Source organism: Physeter macrocephalus, chromosome 11 (genome assembly GCF_002837175.3).
Source record: "Physeter macrocephalus isolate SW-GA chromosome 11, ASM283717v5, whole genome shotgun sequence".
Taxonomy (NCBI): domain Eukaryota; kingdom Metazoa; phylum Chordata; class Mammalia; order Artiodactyla; family Physeteridae; genus Physeter; species Physeter macrocephalus.
Genome location: NC_041224.1, coordinates 110,552,451 through 110,562,797, shown reverse-complemented (window position 1 = coordinate 110,562,797; position 10,347 = coordinate 110,552,451). Strand labels below are relative to the sequence as shown.

The 10,347-nt window shown below is 34.2% G+C and overlaps 1 protein-coding gene across 1 annotated transcript; it reads left to right on the top strand.

Moving 5' to 3' along the window:
* Positions 1-7,673: 7,673 nt before the first annotated feature.
* LOC102985272 (uncharacterized) lies at positions 7,674-10,012 on the top strand. Its single transcript, XM_007117495.2, has 2 exons — positions 7,674-7,718; positions 9,294-10,012. The coding sequence occupies exons 1-2, from the start codon at positions 7,674-7,676 to the stop codon at positions 9,651-9,653; spliced, it is 405 nt and encodes a 134-aa protein (XP_007117557.2). The 3' UTR covers positions 9,654-10,012.
* The last annotated feature ends 335 nt before the right edge of the window (positions 10,013-10,347 follow it).

The window sequence follows — 10,347 nt, the reverse complement described above, 5'->3', positions numbered from 1 at the left end:
TTACTAACTATAGGGTCTTGAGCAAATAATCTCTTGTCTGAGGCTGAAACTTCACATCTTGCCTATGTCCTCACCTATAAAACAAGGTGACTATTACCTGCTTCATACCATTGTGGGACAATTCAGAAAGATAATGCATGTAAAGTGCTTAGCTGAAACGCTGGAAAGTGAACAATGAATGGTAACTACTAACTACTACTTTAATACTACTATTTTGTTTTTAACTTTATTTTGCATCATTATTGTTCATATGTCAGGATCTTGCTGGACAGCTGCTTTTTCTATGAAGTCTATACTGAAAAACCTTAAGCTTCAACAAATAGTCATTATTCTAAATTTCTAAAAACCTCAGGCTCTATACTACACTTTCAAGCTTTTGAAAATTTTCAAGATAGTAAATTGTCATTTCATAGATATATTTGTGTATATTGCATTTGTTAGCTGGATGTTTTCATTCTTATGTATTCTTATAAATATAAAATCTGCTTATATTGAAATAATCTCTTTATAACATATAAAGCAGTTTCATACTAATGTATGAAATTTCTAATTAGGTGTAGAGGGAATTAGGCTTATTTGTAGACTCAAGATTATAATTAGATAGAAGTACAAATGGTTTCATCAACATGGTTACACATAAAAATACCAAGAGTGCATACTGTATGATTTCTAGGTATATAGCAAAGATCTCTTCACCTTCACATAAGATAGGCATGATTCAAAAGCCAGTATGCTAAAAAAACTACATTTACATTGTTATGTTTTTCCCTGAAATTGATAATTTTGAGAGATGTGTAAAAGGGAGAAATAAAATTCCTTTAACTTTTGTTAATTAAAACAATATTTCTCCATAACTTAGAATATTTTTCGCAGCATTCATATCCTAAGGTTATATTTGATACATCCAGCCAAAGCTTCCACTTAAGACTTGATAATAGCTCTCAGATGAGTGGTTCAGTGTGCAACTGTGAATTCAATGATACTTGAAGAGGAAATTGATAGTGGGAAAAATTATTAATAATAAACATCACTTTTTTAAAGTTAATAGATTGTTTTTTAGAGAAAGTTTAGGGTTATAGAAAAATTGGACAGTTCAGGGTTCCCCAATACCCCCTGCCCTTACACACATACAGTTTCAGTTTCCCCTCTTACTGACACCTTGCATTAGAGTGATATATTTGTTACATTTGATGAGATAATATTGATACATTATTATTAAAGTCCATAGTTTACATCGGACTAACTATTTATGTATAATCTATGGGTTTTGACGTATATATAATGACATGTATCTACCATTATAGTATCATACAAGTAATTTCACTGCTTTAAAAATCCCCTGTGCTTTTCATTTCTCCCTCCCTCTCCATAAACTCCTGGCAACCGCTGATCTTTTTACTGTCTCCATAGCTTTGCTTTTTCCAGAATACTAGAATACTATGTAGAATACTACATAGTTAGAATCATACAGTATGTAGTATTAAAAAAAAAACCTCACTTAGCAGTATGCATTTAAGGTCCCTGCATATCTTTCTGTGGCTTAATAGCTCATTTCTTTTATTGCTAAAGAATATTTCACTCTATGAAGGTGTCACAGTTTGTCCATTCACCTATTGAATGTTTCCAAATGTTGGCAATTATGAATAAAGCTGCTATAAACATTTGTGTGCAGATTTTGGTGTAGACCTAAGTTGTCAACTCCTTCGGGTAAATACCAAGAAGCTGTACTATCTTGAATTCCACTAGTAAAAAATAAGAGTGTCTGTTGTTCTGCATCTTGTCAGCATTTGTATTGTCAGTGTTTGGGATTTTAGTCATTTTAATCAGTGTGTACTGGCATCTCATTGTTGTTTTACTTTTCAATCCCCTGATGTGAAATTATGATGAGCATCTTTTCATATTCTTATTTGTCACCTGTGTATCTTCTTTGATGAGGTATCTATTCAGATCTTTTGCCATTAAAAATACATTTTATCATCACTTTTTTATGGTAGACTTTATTTTATAGAAAAGTTTTAGATTCACAAAAGAATTGAAAAGATAGTACAGAGTTCCTATATTCCCTAAACACAGTTTTTTCTACTTTAACATCTTGCATTAGTAACAAACATAACTTTTAATAATTAATCATCAGAAAATATGAGTTGAAACAAGATCCAAACACTATTAGTTTCCTGAGGACAATAAGGAACCCAAGCATCTGCCATTTAGTGATCCTAATCGCTGTTGTTTGAAGACACTCAGACATTTTGCATTCATTGCCCATCTAACATCGATAGCAACAATCACGTCTTAGTTTTAGCTCTTACCAGTTTTCAAATGCCTTTATATGTCTCTAAGAAGGAATTTATGATTGGGTAAGAGAGTCAACAAAAGAAGCAGATCAAGCCCTGTCAATTCTTTTCTGCCTTTTCTTTTCAGCCTCGTGTTTTAGATAGGACAATCTTATGATGTGTTACCTTTATTTATCAAATGAACAAAGAAAGGTCCCAAGAGCTATAATCGTCTTCACAGTTCCTTTCCAACACTCTTCATCTACATAGTTCACAAAAAGATTCACTTTCCATAATTTGATCAAGAAGATTGAATAAAAATATAAGGTCTATCTCTCCATATTGTTTATAATCTTTCTTTGTTCATTGCTTGTTTTTAGTCCACAGGGTTTTCTCTGAGAGCCCTAAACAAGGTCAGAATTACGCACAGGACCATCACCCTTTTTTGTAAATGTACAAGATTTTGCTTTATGTTTACAATTGCTTCTTATATAAAATAAAAAACTATGTTTTATCATGTTAAACGTTCAACCTGAGTACCATATCTATGTCAAAACCAATATACAAGAAAGGAATTTTTGTTGTCAATAATATTAAAATTATAATGTCGACTCTCAGCTCAGTACTACAATTAACAAAAGTTTTGCCCAACTTACATATTTTTTTCTGAATAACATCAGACTTCAAACCCTACGGCAGTTTCTTTTCCTATCTTTTTAATTTATTTCAATAGTTGGTATCAAACTATCTCATTACTGAGCAAAATCTTCCTGACACCTTGAATTTTCACATCGGTTTCACATTTGTCATAAAAGGTGTTTTTTGGTAAGTAAGGTATTTTGGCTTAAATTTATATATGTGATAGATAAATTTCTTATATGTGATAGATAATATCTCAGCAAGATGTGAATGCATTTTAAATCATCCCTGGAGGTGTAGAACCACTGTGTCCATTACAACATTCAAGGCATTTATTTGGAATGTTTTATCTTATGTCTCAGGTTAGGAATTTAAAATTGTCCCTTGAATTTGTATTTGTAGCTCAACTTAGGAATTTTCTATCTAACATTAATTTCTTTGGCATTTAGTTGTTGATTGTCCATGATGTATAGGTATGCACTCTCCCAGAACAATTCTAAATATTTTTTATATTGTGTATAATAATTTTATTATTTTTATATCTGAGGGTGACTTGTAAATGATGTAGGCATTTTAAATATATTCAAGTATTAAATAACCAAACAACCAAGTTCTGCTGCTTTACAAAATCACTTACTTATTTCCTACATAAGATGTGTTTTCAGTAATAAATCACACATTTTTCAAAATAAATCAGACACTGGGAGATTAAAATATTATTACTTAAATTTTCTGCAGAGTCATTGTCTGCTCACTACCTGAAGATTTCTTTCTTAATAAATTTAAATGGGACACATCTATTGCTAAAATAAGTCTAGAATAATAGCTTCAGCATCAGTGTTCCTTGCATGTAAAATAAATAAATTCACTTCATTGCCTATAGGATTTTATTCTATTACATTCAGTACATAGGCTTTCATGGATAAAAAATGTGCTGAAATTATTATCCATATTATTTGCTAAACACATAGAATGAAAAAAATTGTGCTTTGTGGGAGAATAAATAAAATAATTATGCTATTTTCTATGTTTAAGATGAAAATACAAATATCCTACTAAAAGATAAACATAACAGAAATGATAAAAATTAAAAATAATATTGGCTGGTTTAATTTAAGGTTCTAAAAATGCAAACACATATCATCAATCATCAAGAGCTTACTAATGCTCAGAGAAGCTCTGATTATTATGCAGGATCTATATAAAGAAGACACTGTTCCTGGTGATTTAAATTAGTTATTCCACTATAAACTCAGCCTTGAAGGTCCTGGGTCTGAGTCCTGGATTTCTTTTTGTCCCTAGACCCACAGGTCCTTCTACATCTCTGTTTCCCTTTCCTACTCCAAATATATAAATTCCTGCCCTCATTACTGGTTTTTACTCAAGCCCTTCGCTGGGGGTTAAAACCTTGCTAGTGTTTAGAGACCTAGACATTTGCCTGCCCCTTGCCAGCTTCCAGTTCTTAAAGTCTCAACCAACTTCTCCAAACTTTGTAGGTACCTTTGTCCCCATCTGCTCTCTTTCTGATTTCAGAGCATTTGCATCAACTAGAAATTTCCATTCTTAGGCCCCGTGCATCAAGACTGATTCCCTTGGATGTTAACACTATCTTCAATCAAACATGATTTGATTGAAGTCCTCAACTCATGCTAAAATGTGGTATACGATGTGTGCAAAGTGTGAAGAAAACTGGATTATCCCTATAGACATAGGGATTCCTATGTCTTAGTCCATATTCCAGAAAGAAGTAAAGAATACGGCATTGAAGGTAAAAGATAATGTAAACAGTGCCGAAGCAGATGCTTCTAAGTCATGTCATGATCTTCACAACTTGGGGGTCAGCTGGAAAGCCCCTGAAAAGCAAAATTATTCAAAAATGGAGGCACCACCAAGCCTTAAGCACTATGTAAACTCTGGCAGTTCTAAAGGGTTTTGATTATGTAGGCAAATTTATTTTAAAAGGATAGAAAAAATTAAGAGGTTTTCTCAGTTGATTATACATGGCCATCAAGAGAATAGTCCAGGAGTCAAAAGAGCTATACATAAAATAATGGCAAGCAACACAAAGCAATATATGATTTAGTACTTAATTTATTAAAACTTTAAATACAGTAGAGGAAGAAGTCAGGCAAGAAGGGACTGACACTTGATCCTGAAAAAGAATTAGGAAGAGAACGGAGATGGTATTCATAAAACAATGGATTCATCTAATCAGATGTATTGTAGCAGGAATCAGTGCCTACTTTTTAAGGCAGAGAAAACAGATCTAAATATTTCAGCATAGGGCTGGGGATTAGTAGTAAATTCAGTTAACCCAGGGAAAGTAAGGCCAAATTCTGGACTACCTTAAAGGCCAGAAAAAGAAGATAAGAATAGATGTGGTCAAAGTGAAAACATTGGTAGATTTGGAGCAAATGATTTGCATATTACAGCTACTTTATTTACTCTTTTTTTCTCTGTTAAACTAATATTGATGAGTGTAGTCTAGTTCAATCAAATTCATATTAAATTGTAGTTTACTATACTATAGAGTTCTTTGAGGCTAGTATAGGAGGAAGTTTGGAAGGGATTATCCGACAGATGGAGAATAAGTCCTCCACGCCTGACTCACTGCTTTGATCTGGTTTATATATTGTGATTCTGTGTCACATTTCTTTTGAAACACAGCTTTAGTAGGTTAGAATATTACAAACCACAGTTATAGGTAGTAAAATAATAAAAATCTAGATATAGAAAGGAACTTTTAAAGCTAAGAATATTTCAAGTTAATGGCTACCTGCCTCAAAACTGCCTGGAATAAATTTGGAGGTCAATAAATCTTTTTGCATTATTACTGAAGATAGATCCAAAACCCCCCAGACCAAAGATGGTTTGCCTCAAAGCTCACAGTACTTTATAATAGAGTGGAAACTAGCCTCTGGGTCTCTTGTCTTTGGAGATTCTCATTATTTTTCTTAACTCTGATCCTGCATTTTTACTCTTGTATCATGTTGCAGTTTCATTGCTTGGGATAAAAAATATAAAACTATTTTTATATTTTTATAAAAATATAAAATTTTATTAAATTCATTGGCTAATCTCAGAACAATAGAGATAAAAAAACAAACTGGAAATAAAATAATTGACTATATTAATCATAATCTCAGAACTAATCTTTTCCAATAACAGATATATTTATGTTGTACTACATTTTTATGGTTATTTTTCCTTGTTCAAAACTGATTTATTGCCAACTCTATTACTTTTATCCAATCACACTTTAGAAGAACATCATCAACATTTGTATGTCTCATTAGTAGAACTGTCTTAATCCACCATAAAAGTGAATTATTTCTCCCAATTTATTCTAAATTCAATAGCATCATGTTTTTAAAAATGCATTGTCTATTACAGGCTTTGGCTACTGTCAAACTGATTCCCTCACATCTATATCTCTACTTAGTGTGTTGGGTAAGACTTTTTAGTACTTTACAAAGAAAATTACTTAAATCATCCAACTACCATAATTTATGCAGTATAGTCTATGTGCAAAGCACTGGGCCAAATGCTGCAGGGGAAATAGCAAAAATGGTACCTTCGTTGTGCCTTTGGAAAGAGTATCTTAGAATGTGAGGTAAAGATATTCCAAAGAGGAAAAGTTTTGGAACACTTACAATGCAACCTATAAATGAGGGCAAATCAAATGCAAAATTAAAATAGTGCGGGATATAGAAGGGACACAGTATATAGGCGAGTTCACATACTATTGCACTCTTATCTGGCCTAATCCCACCAGCCTCAAGCTCTTCTATTACCATAAGAGTTGTCTGTTTTATTAGATACTGTTGCGTGTTACATGTTGTACCGTGCCGTAAGCCCTCTGGACTGCTTGAGGATACTGCTTCTACATTCCTTGACAATCTTGACTTTAGCCTGGAAAATTCATCCCCCGATTTGTCCTCCTCAATCTAGCAAGCGTTCTTTCCATTGTCATTGTTTTGTTGCAAGTCCCAAATTGTTGACGGTATCAGAAGCAGATCCAGCATACTCACTAACCACTATCTTAGTCAAAGAGAAAAATCTTACAACTCAAATGAGTATCAAATTGGGCTGAAATTCTCTGACACCACAGACTGAAAGAGCAGAACATGACCTCTTGCAAAACATTTGTTTTGAAATTCACTGGCATTTAATGTCAATGATAGGTTGGAGCAGAAGAGTAAAAATACTGCCTCCAGAAAGTCATCATTAAAATATTCTTGCTTTTGCTTATGTAAGATATGCCTCTTACACTAATATATGATCATATTACCATGACTCTCAAATACTTATTCCATCTAGGATTAACTTATTATTAGAGGAAGTGAGGCCTTAAAGATATGTAATACAGGCAAATGTTATTTCTAACGTGATACGAGGCAGTTCCTACAGGAATCTGTGGGGGTAGGAACCGAACATGTAGGGCAACTTCAACATACAGGTAAGGCACATGACAGTCCCAGGTCAGACAGAATCCAGCCATGGAAATTGGGACACCAAGGAAGAAAGGAAGGGAGAAAAGAAAGTTACCACCATGAAGCAGAAGTGTGACATTAGAAGGGCATGACCCAAAGAAAAAATTTATCTTTCTTATCAATTCTGCCTTGGGTGATGGATGATAATTTTGGTTAATGTTGAACTGGAACACAGGGGGAAAAAAAAGAAGGAAATCAAAAAAGAAAAGCCAATATTCTTAGTCTTTTCTAGTCTAGGTAATACTGATTACTTAGATGAATCTGCCCAATGACGATTTATAACCTCACAAAACTTTATGGTCTTCCACTCTTGGTATGTCAACTTCCTCCTGTAACTTGTTGTGACCCTGAGCTAAACTTCTAGGCCTGTCTTTGATGCTGAACTTCTTTTTAAGTGCCCAAACACTGGCCTTTCAAAAGCATCACACCAAACGTTGACTTCATTATCTTCTCCACAATATTGGTTTCTCTTACCATCCTAAGCTAATTCCATGAATGACACCTACAATCAATCCTAAGACTCTACTTGGCAGATAATTGTGTCTGATTAGCCTTTAATGATGATTTTTTAAGAAGTTTTGAGACCTTACTTCCCATTTATAATTTACAGCAAGAGGTACTAATTTTCTATTTATGGGACTAATACAAGATTTTTGAAATAAGTTTATACAATTGAAAAGCTGGGTTGCCTTAAAGAAAGTATCAAAGCAAACAGTCCATGGACTATGTATATAAGTTAAAGTTGTAAAATTGATTCACAAATGATTTATTTCAAAACTCTGTCACAAGTCTTAGAATACCCTCTATATGCTGGTAGTTGCCATCTTTTCATTTTCAATACTTACTGTCCCTACTTCCACTTGAATCTTATGTAATAGCCATTGTTATAATTCCTTGCACACGGGTGTACTGCACCCCCTCCCCCTTGCCTTTCCCAGTGTCAGTTACTTTGCTTGGAATTAACCCCTCCAGTCATGGGGTGGAGGGATCATCTCCATCCCCATTTATGTGCCTGACAAATGTCTCCAGGCGTTTTTTAAAACTCATCAAAACACATCTCACTACAATGATGTTTTAGATTTCTACATTTATCCTTCAAAGTTCTTAACCTTCAAACACGTTTCAGTCCTTTTTATATCTCTAGGCACTTGCCACAAAGCCTGAATCAAGATAGGAACCTAAAAAATGTTTTGAATGAATAATTATTTCTTAGATATTAAAAATTAATGTTTAATACATTAGAGCGATAAATAAACCTTGTCTTTTGGCTCTGGGTAGCAGTTCCACCAAAGATTTCTGCCGGCCATGTTTGCCTCTCAAACTCTAAACAGAAGCATATACAAATCCTGAGTACTGAGAGTCTCTAGATATTGCTTCCAGGAGCCAACAGCTCATCTTTATGGCCTATTCTCAACTCTACTGCTTTCCATTACATATTCTCTCTCTCTCTTTTTTTTTTTTTTTTTTTACATTTAACCAGAAGTATATTTATTTAGTCCTCCGAAATGTGTTTTTTTTTTAACATCTTTATTGGAGTATAATTGCTTTACAATGGTGTGTTAGTTTCTGCTTTATAACAAAGTGAATCAGCTATACATATACATATATCCCCATAACTCCTCCCTCTTGCATGTCCCTCCTACCCTCCCTCTCCTTTTAAAGAATCTCTTCAATTTAAAAGTCAAGCATATCAAGTCTTCTGTCCTGCTTCACAGGATGTAGGGGACATTATTCCAAGGCCTGAGGCTTAATAGGTAGATGAGCAAATGTCCCTTCTCCCTCAATGTACTGTATCAATGATTTCTAAGGATAATTTAGTCTAACACTCCACAAGAGGTTAGAGTATTTGCCAATGATTCTGTTTCCTAAAAGAAAATTGTAAGTTTAGAGCAAGCAACTGGCTACAAAAGCCGCTCGCAAGAGTGCGCCCTCTACTGGAGGGGTGAAGAAACCTCATCGTTACAGGCCTGGCACCGTGGCACTCAGTGAAATTAGACGTTATCAGAAGTCCACGGAACTTCTGATTGGCAAACTTCCTTTCCAGCGTCTGGTGCGGGAAATTGCTCGGGACTTCAAAACAGATACGCGCTTCCAGACTGCAGCTTTTGGTGCTTTGCAGGAGACAAGTGAGGCCTATCTGGTTGGCCTTTTTGAAGACACCAACCTGTGTGCTATCCATGCCAAACGTGTAACAATTATGCCAAAAGACATACAGCTAGCACACCGCATACGTGGAGAACATGCTTAAGAATCCACTATGACGGGAAACATTTCATTCTTAAAAAAAAAAAAAAATTTCTCTTTCTGTTATTGGTAGTACTGAACGTTAGATTCCCTCCCACCCCCGTGGGGTCAAAACGTACCTAAGTATATGATTGCAGGTGGAAAAACAGGGGACAGAAATCAGGTATTGACAGTTTTTCCACTTTCATTTGTGTGTGAATTTTTAATATAAATGCGGGGACATAAAGCATTAATGCAAGTCAAAATGTTTCAGTGAACAAGTTTCAGCTGTTCAACTTTATAACAATTATAAATAAACCTGTTAAATTTTTCTGGACAATGCCAACATTTGGAGTTTTTTTAAAACAAGTAAATTTCTTATTGACTGCAAAAAAAAAAAAAAAAAAGAAATATTGCACAGTTTGAACCCAAAGTCTCAATCTACCATTACATTACTGTGATAAGTAGAATAACCACCCCTTCAAAAAAAATGAATAAAAAGCTGTTCAAATATTAATCCCCAGAACTTGTGAATAAGTTATGATCCATGAGAACAGGGGAATTAAGGTTCAGAAACAATAAAAGTTACTCATCAACTGACTTTAAAATAGGGAGACTATCCTGAGTTAGTCAGGTGGGCCCAAAGCAATCACAAGAGTCCTTAAAGGTAGATAAGACAATTAAAAGAAAGAGCCAGAGAGATGGCAGTGTTAGAAGGA